This window comes from Poecilia latipinna, unplaced genomic scaffold, assembly GCF_001443285.1.
Source record: "Poecilia latipinna isolate Pla-1442-1.1 unplaced genomic scaffold, P_latipinna-1.0 Scaffold365, whole genome shotgun sequence".
Classification (NCBI taxonomy): domain Eukaryota; kingdom Metazoa; phylum Chordata; class Actinopteri; order Cyprinodontiformes; family Poeciliidae; genus Poecilia; species Poecilia latipinna.
In genome coordinates, this window is record NW_015112981.1 from 248989 (window position 1) to 269031 (window position 20043).

Genomic DNA, 20043 nt, shown 5'->3' on the forward strand with positions numbered 1-20043 from the left:
AACCTGTTTTACTTCTCTTTGTAACCAGTTTTTGGTGGGAATTTTAATATTAGTAGTATTTTGTTGCGTCTCCCATGTCATGTTTTTCCAAGGTCATTTGAATCCATCTTATTTTCTGGTGCTTCCTAAATCCCCAATATATTCATTATGAAAAATGTTTTACAAATTAAAATTCTGAAAACTACTTTAAATTACTGAACGACTCAGTGATTCAGAAATATAAGCCAGGAGGTGAGTGCAAATAAGGAAAAACTCATTGTTACAGCAGCACAGAAATATTTATTATCACCAATATAAATGTGCAACGTACAAAAGCTTGTAGTCAATGTTTGGCAGTGTTACAGTACATAGTTCTACAATGACTTTCTCGCAGCTACAGAATGATCTGATTCTGTAAATCATCTAATATTCCCACATAAAAAATGTAATGTATGCATTTTCCACAAACATGGACAAAGGAACTAAAAGTCATTTCCACACTATTTGATATTCTATTTTCAGAAATTGGTACCAATTCATCAATCAATAAACCCATCAGTCCATTTATTTACCCACCATCCATTGATCAGCATCAATCCACTCCTCTCTATTCAATATTCATCCACCCATTCATTTCACTATCCATCATTCACCCAGCCTGGTTTTTAAAGTTTCATAATCACAGTCCATCCGCTGTAGAAAATTATGTCATCAAGTTGAAATTCTACGTTAATTTCCAGAAAAAAAAAAAAAAAAAAGTTGTACCAGAAATCAGTGCCAACTCCGCTCACACAACCTTAAAATATCATTCTGGAAAAAATATGCAGTGAAGACATTTGTGTGCAAAATGGCATATTTTCTTTTTTATCCATCTTGTTTTGTGCCAAAATTCTTCATCTTCTAGATATTAAAAAAAAAAAATGATTCAGACATTCTTGTAAAATGAGGAGAAAACTGACCTCTGTGAGTGTACTCTGATGCACAGCATCAATCAGTATTTATACTTGGCAGAATACCAACCAGGTGATCCTTTAATGGCAAACGGGTGACATATGAGCCTTTCTCAATGTAAAGGAAGGACGTCCCAGTTATGATCTGCATTTAAGATCACTCTGATAAAACACAGAACTCAAATAGGTGCCTTCAGAGTAAATACTTAAGTTCAGTTACACACAGCACAAGTATCAGGAAACACAGATTAATATTATCTAAAAAGTCGTGAAAATATGTTACTAAAAAACCCATTGGAACGTTAATAGATAGGAGTCAGAAAATTAGAGAGTGTCTCAACTGTAAGTGATGCATTTTCTGAAAGTGCATTTCAAACGTGTATAAAAGTTGGTTTAGAAATTGCATTTTAAATACTAATGTGATTCTTTTTGTTGCACGTCAGTACAGTAAAAAAAAAAGGAGCAGCAGTTCTTGATACTAAAGAATCAAAGATGGGTGTCCATCATGGTCACAGAGTCTCCATATACTCACTAGTCACAGCAGCATGTTGCATTGTAGTTACTTTGGCATGTTTACACATGCCGACATGTCCCTTAAGACTTTGTTTCTTCTCTTTGTGGTTTGCTGAGGAGACATCATTTCACCTTAGAACTTCCTCTCCTTCAGGATTCCTTCTTGAACATCAGTGGCCATCACCTGGAAGAGACATGGGCAGACGATAAGCACTACTACAGCTTAGAAAACATTAATTAGTTACCATCACCATGCAGATTATACACAACTAGAACCTAGGTCCAAATAGTGATTGAATCATATCTGAACCTTTAGAGTCACAAAGATATTTACAAAGCCAGCCTTCTACCAACTGAAGAATATTTCCAGGATTAAAGGACTACGGTCCCAGCAGGACAAAGAGAAACTCATTTATCAATAGTGTCTTCATAGGTCTGTCTATGAAAAAAAGAAAGAAAAAAAAGAAGACCACTGTTGTTGACCCAGAATGCTGCTGCTTGGGTTCTCAGTAAAACCAGGAAGATGGTGCACATCATCCCAGTTCTAACATCCTTACTCTGGCTCCTTGTAGCTCAGATAATAAACTTTAAAAAATACATTTGTTAGTTTATAAATCACTGAACAGATTAAGACCGAAATACAAGACCTGTTGCTGTACCAACCTTCCAGACCACTCAGGTCTTCTGGTTCAAGTTTATCAGTAACCAAAACCAAACATGGAGAAGCAGCACTCAGTTTTTATGGTAGAACAAACTTCCCAAAAACTGCAATGCTACTGGAATACAGTTTCTTTAAATCAAGATTAAAAACTCTCCTTTTTAAAGTTATTGACTAGTAAGTGGAACACTGATCAACATATTTGATATGCATTGATGACAACATTTGACAAAATGATACGTTTGCTTGTTTTCAGAACTGGTGACTGTTTTTATCATGTAAAGCACTTTGAACTCCCTTGTTGATGAAATGTGATATACAAATAAACTTGGCACAAACTGATTATGTTTGCATCAACAAGAATATAATCGGTGTAAGGGCTACAGTTTGCCATAGTTTTCATACTTTTGAGGTTTCAGGGAGTTTTTGTTCATATGACCCTACCTTGTTGTCACATCCATTTAGATTTTTGTGAAGTTGTGAGGTAAAGTCATGACTCCTGCTGCATGCTGTGGCTCCGTAGTCTCGCACTGGTGTCTTGGACTCTGTAGGCTGTAATCATAGCTCCAGTATCAAAGATCTGGGGGGCCCTTAGGGTCACCTTTATCCTTCACACCATATCACCTCTAAGCTCTTTGTACAGACTTTAATAAGGAAACTGTAGCATACCTAAGATCAAACTTAATTTCCAGAATAATTTAGTTTCCAGGTATTTTTAGAAAGCCATTGACAAAAGAATCTGGTCTTAAGTTCAACAAGTATGCAGGAGTCCTGGTGTTTTAAGTCAAAGCTGCGTTTTTATTCAAATTTAAGCAAAACAAAAAAAAAAACAAGAAATCTTGATTGTTTTAAAATGCAAGCTGCAGATGACAGTGAATTAATGTTAAACTTTTTTTTTTTTTTTAAAGAAAAAATTCAAACAGCTGGATCCCAATACATTTTGTTTCAGGACAAATTTCTGCATTACTCCTTTTTTTGGTGTCTTTAGAATAACATGACACTGTATAGTATATTACCCCTGTAAAGTTTGTTTTGGTAATTCAGCTCAAAGTAAAACCAACTATACAGATTCCCTACTCAAAATATATTTTAAGGGTTTATTCCCATTATGGCATATAGCAAAACTAAAAACTCAAAATTGAAACATTTAACTGAAATGTTATGACTTGCACAATCATTGGGATGACAGCTGTTCAATTCATTTTGCTGGAAATAAAATGAGCCGTCACAAACATATCATAAATTATCAGGTATTTTGCAATTTAATTTCTAAATCACAAAATATCTGAAAGCAGTCAGCTGCACCGATACTGAAAGCTTGGAAAGCCATTTCTGAAGCAAAACATAACCACGCAACTGACAACAATCTGTTGTAAATTGTAAGCAGCAAGAAGGAGGCTTGTGTTTTTTGTTGAAGGCTTAGACATACCGACACAAAAGTTTATCCCCCACAGCAAAGAAACCCCAGAAATCACCCAGCAGGATGTTGCAATGAGGAAAAACTGGAGCCAAGCAGCCAGAAGAAACTGCAAAGACCAAACCAGACTGGGACCTGATCTGGTGAAAGATCCCCGTTTCAGACCTTAAGCACCTCACACAGATACTTACACTCACTCGCTGCACCTCAGCCTGTTGATTGGCCTTCTGCCGCCGGAGGTCAGATTTGATGAATCCTGTGAGAAATAGAGGCATTATACTGGTAGACTAAATGTTTAAAGTTGATGCAATTAAAAAGAAAGGATATTTCTACATTCTAAAAGGTAAAATGTGCCAAATAAATGTCTTGTGTGCTGCAACTTTGCATTAGAGGGCAAAAACCCTGAACAAATTGCATATAGTGTGAAAAGAATTTTGTAACCCGACAACTGATTTTCAGTCAATGTTCAGCAAAGCACGGATCCAACACCAAAAAGCTGGTGGTCTTCACAGGAAATAGTGAAAACAACTGTATCCAAGTTATTTCACAAATTAACTATGTATGAAAATATGAAGTACAAACATATTGTGGTGGGAAGATTATTGTAAAATTAACACCTGCTGGTCATATTAAATTAAGTGCTTGTGAAAGAACCTGTATGGGTTACACACACTCAAGGTTGGGAGTCGTTTTCCTGCAGCTACATGGGAACCAGACTGTTTTTCACATGTTTTAGATCTTTATCCTTGGTATAAAACCTATGTGTTGACTCAATGCTTCATTATTGATTGTCTTACAAGCTCTCTGTATTGTGTACACCGTACAAAATAAACCTGATTGAGTGATTGCATCTCTTTTTTTTTCCTGCAACAAAATTTAAGGTAAAAACTGTCCACGAGCAACTTTCACAAATTTGTTTTAAATGTATCCACCAGGGGGCAGCAAACATCCAAATATGATAACAGCTTTTACACAAGGAAGTAAAAAAAAACAAAAACAAAAACGGACTTGCAGAAGTCTTCATGCCCTTTGACATTTTGTCACTACAGCTGCAGACCTTAATGTGTTTTGTTGGGCTTTTACACAACAGAGCCACACAAAGCACTGCATAACTGAAAAGTAGAAAGAATATGAGTTTTTGAAATGTTTCAATTAAGATCAAAGTGTGAAGAATGACAAAGTACTAAATGATATGCTTTTGGAATTTGATTTTCCTATTTGGTTGGAATCCATGCGCTTTTTCATTTTCATCTGTCCCCACAGGAGAAAACGATCCATCATCTTTACCAAGTTTGTGTTTATCTTTATTTTAAAATCTAAAAATAGTACTGAAATTGTGGTTCTTTAAAAATAATCAGTTTCATATAGTAGATATTTATCTGAAATTATAAGTTGTAATTAAAAAAAAAAACTAAAAAAACATTGTGACATTTGCAGCTTTAAATTAGTTTTTGTAAAGATTTCAGACCCTGGTCTATAGCAATAAAATCCCAATAAATAAATTGTAGTTTGTGGCTGCAAAGTGACATGTTGATGCTCGTGTCTCACCTGTTATTACTGTTCCTATTAGCAAAAAAATACACAGAAACACATTTCCAGTTAAAGTTCCCCATTTATCGATAATCTTTCCTTGTACAATGGTGAAAACGATTCCAAAAATCTGCAACAAGAGTCACATAAAAAGTGTTTATGGCCCAAAAGTAAATACATGCCATGTGTTTAGAGTGAAAGTGTGCAGTTAATCAGTGCCACCAATAACCGACCTGAGCTGAACAGTTGAGCAGACCCGACGAGGTTCCCTCAGATTCTGGGAAGGTGAGCTCCACTGCGAACTCAAAGCCAAGAGGGAGATATCCGGTCATGAAGAAACTGTGGAAATCAAAACGGAACCAAATGCCAGGTAATCTTTTGGGATTTCTACTCAAGTACAATTACACTGATGTACTGCTGCTCTTGCCCACATACTAATTGCCTTAATTAGTACTACTCAAATGTCCTTGAACACGTCACAGTATATCAACATCTGAGTTTGTCTACTTACCCTAGAACTCCAGCGGTGATGAAAACCACCCAGAGGTGCCCCAGGTTCAGGGTGAAGGTGTAAACCAGCATCCCAACCAGAGAGAAGATATACACCACCAGGGTGGTTTGTCTGCAGGGACCAGAGGAAGAAATTTTAAAAGAATTATTAATAATAAGTATACCAAACATCCACACCAACTGTAAGAACTCAAAGCTAACCAGGATGTGCAGATAACATTTATGAATCTGAAATACTTGAGTGGCTTTTATTTCAGTCCTTTCCAGGCTATTGCTGTTATGCACCTTTGTGTTTTTGAACACTTTTTTTTCTTCCACTTCCATTAAATATCTTTGATTCAGCACAACGAACTGCCAACTTCTTTAGCAGTGAGCTGGTGCAGGGTGTCGGTGATGATTGTTTATGTGTAATAATTATTTGGCATATTTTGTCATAATTTTCTGAGCTCATGTTGGGTTTTCACTGACTACAAACCCTCAAATTCAATGTAACAGAAATATAGCTAGAAATATGCAAGCGTATGCGATGACTAGCAGTTTCATATTTTGTATTAAATGATCTAAAATTATAGACTACATAGAGAATTAGAAGCAATGGAAAAACAATATAGGATGTCCATAAGGATGGATGATACTATGTTCAAATACTAATTTGTTTAAGAATGTTTTTTTTTTTTTAATTCCTAAAATCTACATTTAAATTGGCTTAAACATTGCATAAGACAAAGATGAGCCAAAAAACGGTTCAAAAGGTATAAAGTATATCTTTAGATAAAATTAAAAAACGTTAACTTGGAATTTGGTTTTTAAATTTAGCTTGCAGTCCAAAAAAAAAAAAAAACAACCTCTATTAATACTATTAAAAACACTATTCTTAAGTGTATCCCAACCACTTTCTGCGGAAAAAAAAAAAAACATGCTTACTTTGAGAACACAGCCTCTTGCACAGTCATGCGTAAATTATGCTGCAAAACATTTTGTGGATATAGCAAAGTCCAGTGAATGTCTGACACAGTAAGACAATGTGAGGGTCCAGAGTCAACCTGAGCCAAACTGCTTTGACAGCTATGCATTTGCTGTGGCATGTGAGGAATCTGAGGATTTTAACCTGCCACAGTAGATTGTGCGCCTCATTACAGGAAGCACTAACATGTGAAGACACAAGGAGACACTTACTTTGAGGAAAGCATTCCTAATTCTTCCCAAAAACAACAATACTTGTTTTTTTTTATTTTTTATTTTAAATTCAGCTTCAAGTACCCCAAGAATAACTTCACTATTGAAGGTTTTCAAGGTCTTTGAAGGATTTCAGCAGAGGCTGGACTCAAAAACATTCTTTTAATTGAACTCTAAGCATTTTTTTATGTAAAAGTGTATAAAAACAGTCCTGCTGGATTCTTGTTGATCTCAATTCAACTTGAGCAATTAAATATTATTGGTTACAAGCGTTTCTCAAACTAGACAAAAAAAAAAAAGATCTTTCAGTAATTCAAATCAAAATGTAAAAACTCAGAGGGATATATCGTGTTTATTTCTGCTAAATAATGATTATGGCTAACCGTAAATGAACACCCAAAATTGAACAAACCAGAAAACTACTTTATGTAGAACTAATATATGATATAGTGACAGTGTTTTGTTTCACAGAACTCAAGAATACAGTTATTGCCAAACCTTTAACACCATATTTTCACCTTCCAACATAAATTTGGTTACAACACTCTGAACAACCAGCTCCTGACCTTTTGTGGTTGAACCTCATTCTGGAGAGGAGCAATGACTTTTTTTTTTTTTAAGTGTGCTCCGTATTTTGATTTTGTAGCCATCAGATTAATTTGATTGTGAGAACATGTTGATCAACTGAACATGAAATTAAATAAAAGGCACTTCGTAGGAGAAAAATCCCCGCACTGGTTGTTGTTTGTGCCAAACTAATGTTTGGCTTCTCATTGATGTCTGATTGCATGGCTCACTTTTACCTTTACAAATATCAGGTTTCACAAACAGAGTTAGAGGAGGATCTTACTTGTAGGTCTTGGTCTTGTCAAGCCAAAGGCCACAGATGAGAGATCCTGCCATTCCAGCAATGACAATGGTTAAACCGATCCTCCCAGCGTTCAACTCTTCACCCTGAGGTGAAACACCAGGGTGATTAATTATTGATTCATGGAACACGGCCATTATTTTACCCAGACTCCTAACATCCAGAAATGTTATCTTTGTGATGGTCAGCTGTCCTGAAGCTTTAAAGTTTGGTGGTAAAATGAATTGCACAAAAGCTTAAAACATAGAAAATGTCAACCAGTGCTAAGAAAGGACAAAGGAAGCTTCACAGAAGAGAAAATTTCTCTAGCAATAAAATAAAGGAACTTACAGGGTAGCGATCAATTATCATTCGGTTTAAAAGTGTGGAAATGGCGTAGAAACTGCCAACGTTCAACCCTGCAAAAAAAAAAAAAAAAAAACAGACACCTTTATTATTCTGAGATAATCAGCTGTAAATAAAACAGAATTACACATTAGCAGCAAAGAAAAGAGGACATGCAATTTTAAGGTAGGCAGATGTGTGCCGATCTTCAGAATCAAGAAATGGCTAAGAAAAAAAGCTTATTGTTGAAAATTCTCTGTATAACCACCAAATATCAGCACAATTATTAAACAGGTACACAAATGGAAAAGTGGCAAATGGCCCTGAAAGAGGAGAAAAGTTCATCTTTACATGACAGTGTGGAGAGACTGCTAGGAGGGTCATAAAAACAAACATATCCAAAGTTTTCACACATTATGCTACTGCATTAAACTACATATGTTGAAAGGTTTTACACATCTTTGCCAGGGTCTTCCATAAATATGAAGGCAGTGTTGACACATTTTAAGCAAGAGGGGCTAACCATAGCCGATCACAAGTAACATGAAGGCCTTGTTGCACAGCAGCCTCCAGATGGAGGCCATGTAAGAGTAATCAGTGGAGCGGGAAATCCTGGTTTGAGCCTGGGACTGGGTTGGTGGGATCTCTGGTCTCTCCTGAAACACTACAAAACAAATAGTCGTGCAAATAATCAATTGCTGAGGAGATTGGTTTAGGATGATTAATGTAAACAGAGCTACAACACAGAACCCTAATGCCCTTTTGGGGGAGCAGACATACCGATGACCACAAGTACAAAGATGAAGGTGGCCACACCCGCACTGATGTAGAACATGAATCTGATGTGATTCGCCAACTCGTCTACATCTTTTACATTAGGAACAAGCATGGGTGGGACCAGGAACCCAATGGCAACACCCAACTGCAGAAAATAAAAAAAAAAAAGAAAATGAAAATACCTTTTACAAGCAGACGTCAAATACATTACAAAACCAGTAGAATGTGCATGTATAGATCTATTTAAAATTCACATTTTTCCTCCGTTTCCTGGTTTCATTGAGCATTCAAAGCAACCAGAAGAGTTGATTCTATTTGACATTTTCATATGTGGGGGGGGAATGTATTAAGATTGATTTTGTGAAAAATGTCCAGAATGTCTGCAGGAATTAAAACGCACAATAAAACCTGGAAGCACAAGATTCAAGGACAGAGGGCAAAGCAAGTGAACATTAACAAAAATGGGTCTTTTTATTGTTACTAAAGGCCTAAACCACAAAACAACCAGAATGTTTGTCCAACACAGGTGAAAGAAGACGCTGAAATAAAAAAAATAAAAAAAATTCACACTTGACAATAGATTTGAGGAGTCTTTTTCACATAGTAAAAACTTCTGAAGTTGTTCGATCAGAAATCTGTCATATGCAAAACTTTTCAAAGACCCATTTTATGTCTTGCAGATAAAAAAAACTGATAAGCTTTCAGGAAAAATACAAAAATGATTCTCTACCTCCACAGTGAGGTATGCAGCTCGCTATGTGGACATGTCCTGAATGAAATTTCAATTTCTGCTTATTTTTCCCAAATTTTTAATGCATGTTGAGGAGCAGACTCTAAGTGGAAAACAAACATCATCAGCCATTTGTGTTGTCAAAAGAAACACACAGCCTAATACTGCAAGTATTTCTCTATACAATAGAGCGCTATTGCGTAGGTACACAATTCTGCAGTGGTTTTAACCTCCTTGTCAACATTAACAAGTGGAAGTAGAATGAATTATGAACATAAATATCCAGATTTATTTTTTGCTAAATTATTAATTTCCGCATATCTAAAGTTATGTGAATGGTAGATCCATTGTATATTTATTTATTTATTTGTTTTGCTTTCCTTGTCAGTCAGCCTCCTGCAGTGATTAACAAGCAGAAGCAGCTGCTGGGGCTGATCTGATTGTTCGGTGAAGGAGTGAAAAGGTTTTTGTACCACAAATTAACATCTAATTTGTGGTACAAAATCTCCAAGTCAACTCGGAGATTATTTTTTGTTGTTTTTATAATTAAAAGAAACCCCATTGAAATCAGAAAAGTCTCCGCGAGTGCTTTTTATTTTTTCTTTGAGTGAGTCGAAAACCTACTCCTGGAAGACTACTCTGGCATTTTTGTTGTTTGGACTTTATTATGATGCAAGAGTGGCCATAACAATTATTTCAAGACTAAAAAAATAATAATAATAATAATGCGGGTTGCATACAGAAAGTGTGAACATCCTTAATCAATTTTACACCTCCCATTAGAGAATTTTATTAATCTGCAAAGATGTCTGAAATGTCCATGTTAAATATTCCTGATTTTTCTAGATTTAACTGGCATTTCAAAAGATCGGCGTATCAGTCAGCAGAAGGGCACAAAGCACAAGACAGAGAGACAGTAAATGGAGAAAATATGGGACTACGAAAAGCTGAATGTTCCTCAAATGATTAAGACAAGAAAACAGGTCAGGCAGCCAAAAACTCAACAACAAAGCTGCAGAAATTCATGGTCACATTCTTCACATGATAATAGAAGTCTGCTCTTTTAAAGAAAACATTCAGGCCTGGCTACATTGTAGGACATGTTGCTGTCTGAGAAATGTGCCACAGCAGAAAAAAAAAATACTGGAAATGACTGCATGAACATAGTAAACCATGACAGGAGCAGCATCATAGTTTAGGGTTGCTTTTTTTTTTTTTTTTCAAAAGGCAGTAAAGTTTTTTGTTGGGGTTAATAAAATAAACTGGTTCAACTCAAAACGTTGAGTGTTTAAAACTAAAACAACAGTTATCCAGCATTACAGTTAATGAAAAAAGTTGAAATTTTAGATTTTTTTAAACCCAGTCATAGGTTTACTTTAAACAGTTCCCCCTTTTGCCCATGTTACCCCATCAACTTACTCACCTGATTCCCAAACACTCCAATGGAGCAGGCGGTGGAAACCTCATTTGCTCCGAACCAGACTGAGGCCAGGTTGGAGGGGATCCCGAGGATAAAGACCTGAGCCAGAGCGCTGGCAGACTGTCCGAGCAGGGTCACCCAGAACAGGTCGGGTCGTGCGCTGGCCACCTTTATCCACGTCCCTGCGCAGTTGAGCGCGTTGGCCACCAGCGCAGTGCAGCGCAGTCCATACTTCTCCAGCAGCCAGGTGACCGGGAATATGAAGGGGATGTACGCGAGCATGTAGATCATGGACAGCCAGTCTACAACGAAGCCGTCCACGTTGTAGAACTTCATGATGATGTTGCTGATGATCCCGTACTGGATCCATTGGTAAGCGTTGCTCAGGGAATAAGCGCTGAACAGGAACACAATCACCCAGCGCCTCTTGTAGAGGTGCGTCGGGAGCGCCGAGCCGCGCTCCCCGTTTGGGATGTCAGCCTGGATCTGAACATCTTTACCCAAATCCGGACTAATCTCCTTGGTGTCCTGGTCGCCTTTCATGTTCTCCCGTATAGAATGACACTCAATGCAAAACACCGATGAAATGAAGGAACTTTAAATGGAAACAAAACTGGTATCGCTTTCGAGACATCACGTGATTCTGCCCAAAAAAAAAAAAAATTAAAATGTTCCAACAAAACCAGGAAGTTCTGTGGCCACATCAGCAAAAGGGGAATTGATCAGAAGTCAGGTTGTTTGCACGGGACCGACCTGCCGACCCAGCAGTGGAATCAATACTGAGGATTTTCTCAGAAAATCCATTTCACTCCTCCCAGCTGCTGAGATAAGGAGGACAATGAAACAGAGAGCCACGCAGTGTCATGCTTTGTTTTTGTTAAGTCTTTCATTTTGGTTTCTGCCCTTTAGTGTTAATTTTATTTACATATTCTTAAAATTAGTATATTTCCCAAAGTTTTCTGTTCCCCTGACAGCTGTCGCCAGTCAGTCAATTAGATTCACCTGGTTTCCATCTCATTTCCTCTCATGTGCTTACTGGTTTCTTCAGATCTGTTAGATTTTCCACCACAGTTGGTTTGTGTTTATGAGCTTATTCAACCCTGAAACTCCCCCCTCCCCCCCATCATCCTGTCTGTATATTGGTTTCATAAAAAAATTTATTTAGATAAATCTCAAAACATTTATCCACATGGTTTTAAAATGTGTAAACAGTGTGTTAAATACACAATTTAGTAATTTAAAGTGAAATATTAATTTTCATATACAGTAAAATCCCATATTAAGGATCACAATGAACCCAATCGTTTTCTAATATACTGTTTAATTATATTTAAATATCTATGGTAAAAATTTATTTTTAATAAAAGACTTGTCTCATTTTATTTCTTTTCAAAATAAAAATGATTTATTGCACATGTTTATAATTTTATTTGCAAGCATATTTATTTTAAGAATTGTTTTAAAGACTTTTTAAAATTGGATTATGGCACTTTTGTCTTTCTGTACTTTGGTTGAACTTGTCCTTACACTTTCTGACATGCAAACTCACTCTTTTGCAAACACTACTAATTAGCAGTCAACCACAATTGTGTTCACTGAAGTTCCTCTACATACTGTTCCTACAAACCAGAAGTATCTTTTTGTTCTTTTTGACTCAGTTAATCTACTTGTTCAGTTTAATCCCCACTGCTGTAAACAATGAGCGCCTTGTTATTGGGCTTACCAATAGTCTGCAAAAAGGTGACTGCCGACTACGAGCTTTAGAACAGTCCTTCAACTAAAATATATTACATACATCATATGTCACCAGTGATGGCATAGCTACCTTGAAAAAATAACTTTAATCAGATGACTAAAAAGTTAATTACTGACTACTTGATTTGGAAAGGAGCTAAGTTAGATTAAAAGTAACTTTTTTAGCTACTTTCAGCAGCTGTTGACAATAATGTTTCACCAGTTGTGAAAATTATATTGAGCTTTGCCAATACTTAATTGCAAGTTATTGTATGATGGTAACATCAACTATCTGTGCCGTCACTCGACACGTAGAGGAAATAAAATTACATTACAAAAGAACATAGTAACGCACAGCAACTTTAATCTGATTACTGGATTTGAAGTAGTAACCCGTTAGATTACTCGTTTCTGAAAATCGTGGTCTGACGTCAGTGACGCGTTACTGACATCACTGATTTCCACAGGTTGGCAGTATTCAACTTGAAGTTTGGCGAGGTAAAAATACCAGAAAAAACGGAAGAAGAAAAAGGAACGAAACATTTAATTTCTTCAGGAAATATAAAATTGTATTTTCAGATAGCTTATATGCTTATATAACAACATATACAAAAGTAAATATTTATCTATATAAAAAACATAACTGGCTGTAATAATATGAAAACAGTAAATAAAATACAATGTAAACACTGTCTGTGTGTGTGTGTGTGTGTGTGTATATATATATATATTTATATATGTGCATACATGACGCCTGCGCCAAAACAATAAAAAAGAGGTTTGGTTGTTCTACAAATAGAAAAGAAGCATAAGGACCAGAAAAAAATGTGCTATTTTGTATTCAGATTTATAACTAGTCAATACTAATTTTTTTTATCATATACTTGTAATTTAATCAATATGTAATGGTTGCATACATGTAGCTATGCATCACAGTAGTTATCTTGTATCTATTTAAACGTTTCTTTTAACTTTGTAGATTTTCCTCAATCTAGTGAGATCAAAGATAATCCATGTAAGATTTCTCACATAAACATCAAAACAGTTCATTTCAATTGTTCTGTACTAAAATTGTGTTGAAAAAACATTTGTGCAGACTCTTGCCATATATAAAGTTAGACGTCAGAGCAAATTATTAAAATACTGAGTTGAAATGAAGCAATTTTTTTGCATAATGGAATTTTTTTTTTCCATTTTCTTCATTTTAAATGTTATAAAATGTAAAGCTATTGTAAAACAGCCAACTAATTGCATAACAGGTAACTTTCCTCAAGAGCTGCATTCCATTTTCTTTGCTATATGTCATAAAGACCTGGCTGATGCAGAAGTGTTTTGTTTTGTTTTTTTTAAATGAAAAGGGAAATGAGGAGACCGATCTGCTGAATCCGTCCCACTGGATCTGCTCTTTGCGGAGCATCGCTCTGCGTGTCAGAGGCAGCGCCTGAACAGAAGTGCTGTTAGTTGGCTGCTTCTCCTCGAATGTAAACGACAGGAAAGTCCCTGTTTGTTCACTTGGCCTCCAGCTGCTGCAGCAGGGGGTTCGCCTCGCTCTCTGGGGTTTTGACGCTGTCTGTCCTGACGATGCATGTGGGGCGGTGCCGGTTGAGCATGAGGATGAGCTGCTGGCGCTCCAGTTTCAGCTCCTCAATCTGGGCTTTAAGGTCAGAGTTTAGCATCTCTAATCGCTCTGACTCCTGGAAGGCCAAAGAGAAGAATGTTACTTTACATTGAGCAAAAATTTAATGGCTAAAACTGTAGAATAGTGCCGTAAACAAGTCTCACCTTTTGTAGATAGTCTGTTCTCTCTTTCTTTTTGTTTCGACATCGAGCTGCAGCCACTTTGTTTTTCTCTCGCCTTCGTTTCCTCCTTTCTTCCTCTTCATCTCTCTGTGGAACAACACAGGAAAAGAACACAAGACTGCAATTCAAATTATTTATCAAACCAGCAATTCTACAATAGTGCAGAAAGTTAATGTCATTCACAACTCCTAATTCTGTTTGCCGATTGGCGCAGTTGAAATTCAACTGAAGAAATGGGGGAGAAATTTCAGATGACGTACTGAGGGAAGATGAAAATCAAGCAAAACTGCATAGGAAGGCAATGTCCAGGGTGGCAAACCAACATTAAAAAGAAATACGCCTTATAATATAAAGTTGTGCAAATGGTCTAATTCCTTGCACACTCAATAATTTTGGATTTACAATTTTTAGCTTAAACCAATAAGATTTGAAATGAACATCTCTGGATAATAAAAAGCTTGCATAGTTTCAATATTGTGCTATTTTCTGTGCTGTTCAATTGACACAAAGAGTTTTTTGCAAACCATTTATTTTATTGGCCATGTTCTGATACATCCACCAGATGCCACTATAGAGTAAGACATAATGAACAGAGCCTGCCCTGGATGGACTGGTGGTCTGTCCAACACCTAACCCACCACTGGCCAAATGATCGCTGCAGAAAGGCATCCATCCATCCTACCATCATTTTTGTAGAAATTTATGTGACTGACCAACACAAAGTAGTGCAAAATACTTGAGATTTCACCTTCCAACAGAAGAATTCCAAAAATGCAATCATAAACATACAGACTGATTTAGAGCACACCACATTCACACTTCAGAATGTCCCAGTCAAAGTCCATGTTGGCAAGACTTGAACATGTATATTTACAGATGCTTTCCCTTCAATCTGACTGAGCTTGAGCTGTTTTGTAAGGAAAAAAAAGGAGAAAAACTTCCTTCTCTACATGAGTAAAGCTTGTTGAGGCACATCCCAAAAGACTTGCACCTGTAATTGCAGCAAAAAGTGGATCTACAAAGTACTGACACAAAAAAGGGCCTTTTTTCACTGAGGTCTGTGGTTGTAAACTGACCAAAAAATAGAGAGTGCTGAATACTTTAACAGCACACTCTACAGAAAATAGCAGCTAAGCTCCACTTTAAGTTAATTTGTGCTGTTTTGCCCTGGAATTTTATCGAGTCAAATAGCCTTCAAGTTTAGCTGGTGAGCAACTTAAGCTACACTTTTTGTCACTCCGTTACGTAAAATCCTAACTAAACACACCAGGATTTGTGGTTTCTATCGTAAAAACGTGGACAAGTGCCATATTTTATTTTTTTAAGTAACTGCATGAAATTTTTTATGATGCGTCTTTTTATTTCGTGGTGCTTTCAGTGGTTGAAATTAGTACAAACACGTCAGAAAATTTAAAAAGGCAAAAGTCTCTCAGATTGTCCTGCACCTCAGTTTTGATGACTACAGGCCTCTTTCCCAGAGTGTCCAGGAAAAGCAGGGGTGACAACATTGTTCCGATGTCGTGGAGATCGCCAAACCTCAGCTTGTCCGTCAGCGTGGTGGCGGAGATCCCAGCCAGCGGGCCCAGGCTGGGCAGGGAGCCCGCTGTCACAGAGGGATCTGGGATTTGTCCCGGCATTGCGTCAGGCTCGGCCTTGACCACAGCTACGGGAGGCAAAGGAGGAAGATGGGAGAAGCGATCAGATGCAAGCAAAAATTTAAAAAATAAATAAAATGCTGGTATTTTTACAGCTGCATGAGAGCAGAAAACCAAGATATTTTTTAACAATAAAAGCGGACACTAACAAGGCATTAAATTGCATTAAGTCATACTTTAATCCGTAATACATTTGGATAAGAACTGTATCATGTTTAATACCTTTAAACACCATTAAACATTCCATTGAATTATACTTTCTTCATAAGATTTTATTCTTCCACAAAGAACTCATGTTTACTGTTGGTGAACAGAACATTAAAGCTGCTCAACAGTTTTATGATGCATTTTATATTTCCAGTAAACAACCCCCATGCAGATATTTTATAACCACACTGTTATAAAATATCATTCATTATCCTACAAAATGATTTCAGATCTTGTTATGCTTGTCTGAAAGTCTGGTATACACCAGAGAAACCTCATAAATGTAGAAGATAACAACGTCACGGATACTTACTCAGCTTTATACCGTCACAGATCATGGTTTTGGTTTTAATACTTCCAAAACCTTAAATGAACCCTCTTGATTTTCTCATTACAAAAACCGGCATTGTTTTTTTTTTCAGGAGGGAGTTGAAATGTGGCATCATGTATTCAGAAGACATGCAGCGAAAAGCCAGCAGCGGAGGTATGAATTATTTTCCTCATTTTGTGCCTTTGAAGATGCATTTCCACTGCTAAATTTTGGCATATAACAAACAATATGAATTGTTTAGGCAACAGATATTAAGTACACAAGATACAAATTTACAACAGGCTTCATTAACTCCAAATCGGATTTTTGTCCTTTTCAAACAACAAACCGTGTCCAAGTAGAAAATGTCAAATTCTTGAAAATGAAGCTAAAATGCGTTTAATTTGAACAGTCTGTCTAACAGCTTTGAGAAAATTGCATTCTAGGCTGCCTGACTCACCTCTCAGTGATGAATAACTAGTCTGTTAGAGAAGCAGGATGCTGAGGCTGCTGCTCAGTTATTATTATTTCCCTGATTTTGGGGATTGGAGGGGGGTGGGGGGATTAATGTACAACCATTCACAAGATCTCAGCAAAAAGTTGCCTTATTTAATCCCAAGAGATGAAAAGAAGAATGAACAACTGGTGTAAAACCAGACTCAAACAAATTTCTCCTTATTCCAACGAGAGCTGAAGAGAAGCCAAGAAATACCAGTTAACTGTGGTTTCCTCTTTATGAGACTTAATGTAAGCAGAGAGGAATGTGGCTGCCTGAGACGAGCACAATGTGGTTAAAACGAACTAAAATGATATGCTGTGTTTAAAAAGAAGAAGGTGGCAATCTCACTGGTGTTTGAGTTGTGCACTGAAAACAGGTTTTCTTGTTAGTGGTGGCAAAAAAAAAAAATGCAGCAGTGAAAAGTTAAATAGGTGTTTAAATGTTCAAGAACATGAAACCGAGCTGCTTGAGCAGAGTGAGCAAAACCAGGCAAAAACACACAGGAAATTAGCACAACCTCAGCGGATTTCCAAGATACACGTCAACGTCAAAATAATAAAAAAGAATAAAATAAAAAAATAAATGGTTGAAGTCAGTTTACACAGAGATCTAATCCCACAATGCAGGATAAACTGGCAATGTCAGGGAACCAGTGACACACCTGACTGTAAGGACAGGGATGAAGAAGGTCACCATCCACCCACTCTCTTCCGTTTAATTCAGAAGCTTAGGAGTGAAGACGGTCTATCCGTCTTAATTGGCCAGCTCAGAAATCTAAGCATGCAGTCAGGTCTTCAACAGTCCTGCTAATCTTGAAATGAATTGACTCGGATGTGTCGAAGCAGCAGACACATTAGAAAGTCGCAGAACATCAGCCCTCCAAATGCATAACTGTCAAGTGGAAAGAAAACAATGCATGATTTTCAAATGGTTTTACAAATAAAAATCTGAAAAATGAGATATGCGTTTGTTTTGAGACCTTCTGGTTCTGCTGAAACAGGTTTCCTTCTAGAATCAAGGTAATGCTCAGTCCGTGTTAGTGTTTTACATGTAGATCAAAAAAATATAAATAACTAAATTACTGAATGATTTTTTTTAACAGGTCAATGCTACATTGTTTACACTGGAATGTATGTTGTACACAAACTTTTCCTGATCTGTCCCAGTGAAATGCACAGAACTTTGTGGCTGTAATGTGAAAAAGTTAAAGATGCATAATTTGTTTCTGCAAAGCACAATTTATCTGAAGGTCTGTGAAGACACATTGTGTGTCACTTGTGCATCATAGATGGAAATATACAACTTTCATTTCACCACTTCCCCTAAGAACAGACCAAAAGAGAAAGTAGAACTGTGCTGGACATTTTTGCTTAAAACCACACACTCCTCCCAAAGCATGCAAAAGGTCAAAGGTAGAAACCTTTTAATAAAAGTTACCAGTGATTTGAGGTGAAACCACATGCAGATCTTTTCAAATGGTTTACTCTGCTGGATGCGGGCAGCGTTGTTTTAGCATCCTTCATTAAGACTATTCCTTTAAAAAAATAAATAAAAATCAAAGGCAGTTATTCACATTTCAGGTTGCTTTAAGCTGTTCTTTTTCCTGGGAAAGCCCCATCTTATTCCACGCTTTGCCTTAAAAATGTGTAGTCACCTCCTGGAAGATCACATTGCATGCATACCGCGCTGCTGAATTGGTCAACTTGAAAGCGGAAGTCCCTTTTTTCAGCTCTGGCGTTCATCTTATGTAACTTTGTCTTTCTATCAAACACCTACAAATTACCTGCTGCAGCGTTTTTTTAGTGCAGGATGGCAACAGATCAAATGTATTTTAAGCATCACTGCGTGGCATTAATGAGAACATTCTGTTCTGGATTGCTGCACGCTGGGATTCAAGTAAAAAAACAGCATGCAAAGCGAAAAAGAAAAAGAGAGACAAAGATCTGCAAGGAGTCGGGTCTACTTTGAACGCCGCAATTCGGGGAAAGCACAAAAGCCGCTGAATAACCAAGAACATCAGAGCTGCTGGCTGTCGGTGCAACCAATCCGCGGCGCGCCAACCAGCAGCGGCTCAGCGTGCGCAGGGAAACATCCAGCTCTCCTTCTTTTTTATTTAAAGGAAGTTTTCTTTTACCGACCTGACTTTGATCCCAGGTGCAACAAATGTCCTCTCTTCTGGTCGGCCGAGGGTCGGGAGTAGATTTTAAAAAGTGGAAATCGTTGCATCAGCCCGACTTTAAACGTGATCCCAATCTGGGAGGATTTGGGAATGCGGAAATTAAGCGATGCCAGGCAAACGTAAGCAGGGATGTTAAAAAAAAAAAGTAGACATAGTGCAGAGGGGGGGTTCGGAGGAGGGGGACTGGAAGAGGGGAAGTAACAACCGCTCCTCCCATGAAGAAACTGAAGCTGCACTACTGTTTTTACGGCGAAACCATTGCAGCAATAACCCATCTTCCCAGGCTACACTGCCTCGAAGTCAAGACGTTCACTCCCTGCTTTTCAAGATTTCGTTATTGTTGCTCCCTGAAACTTGAGTATTTTAAGTAGATTTTATGTTATAAAACATATTTGCTATCACTAGTTAAACCAGTTGGATTAGATCTCAAGTTTTGAACACCTTGTGGCGCTGCAGTAGACAATGTGGCTTTCTGCTCAGGGTGGCACACCACATGGGGGAGCAACAAGACAAAACTAAGAATCTGTTTTTGCCCATGTAAAAGGGGCTCTATTGTTTACAAGTGTAAAATGAAGCCATTTTGGAGAACCCCCCCCCCAACCCCCCATCTTTTCCAAAATTCAGCAATTTACTTATCTTTTTGTAGAATGTTAGTCCAAATTATTTGTGGACAAGTTGTTTTTTTGCTGTGTTTTTACATAAAATATTTTTTTTAAAAGCAGCTTGGGAATATACCAAAGCACAATGACACTTACTGCTGGTTGGAGTTCACAAAGCACCCAATCCAGGAGAGCCGTTTATTTTCCT

At 37.3% G+C, this 20043-nt stretch overlaps 2 protein-coding genes across 3 annotated transcripts; both read right to left on the bottom strand.

The window, feature by feature from the left end:
* Positions 1-259: 259 nt before the first annotated feature.
* On the bottom strand, positions 260-11914 carry flvcr2a (FLVCR choline and putative heme transporter 2a). 2 transcript variants are annotated; one of them, XM_015036354.1, is made up of 11 exons: positions 10856-11914; positions 8706-8847; positions 8449-8589; positions 7932-7999; positions 7584-7687; positions 5559-5669; positions 5281-5386; positions 5066-5177; positions 3709-3773; positions 2545-2652; positions 260-1626 (listed from the first exon to the last, which is right to left on the bottom strand). In XM_015036354.1, exons 1-11 carry the CDS (start codon positions 11393-11395, stop codon positions 1576-1578), a joined length of 1548 nt encoding a protein of 515 aa, XP_014891840.1. In that variant the 5' UTR covers positions 11396-11914; the 3' UTR covers positions 260-1575. The 2 variants fall into 2 exon arrangements, with proteins under 2 accessions (XP_014891840.1, XP_014891841.1); XM_015036355.1 differs by lacking the exon at positions 2545-2652 and having other exon boundaries at positions 10856-11912.
* Positions 11915-13807: 1893 nt separating this feature from the next.
* On the bottom strand, positions 13808-19732 carry LOC106949829 (jun dimerization protein 2-like). The gene is made up of 4 exons (XM_015036356.1): positions 19196-19732; positions 15832-16049; positions 14369-14473; positions 13808-14280 (listed from the first exon to the last, which is right to left on the bottom strand). The coding sequence occupies exons 1-4, from the start codon at positions 19509-19511 to the stop codon at positions 14095-14097; spliced, it is 825 nt and encodes a 274-aa protein (XP_014891842.1). The 5' UTR covers positions 19512-19732; the 3' UTR covers positions 13808-14094.
* Between the last annotated feature and the right edge of the window lie 311 nt (positions 19733-20043).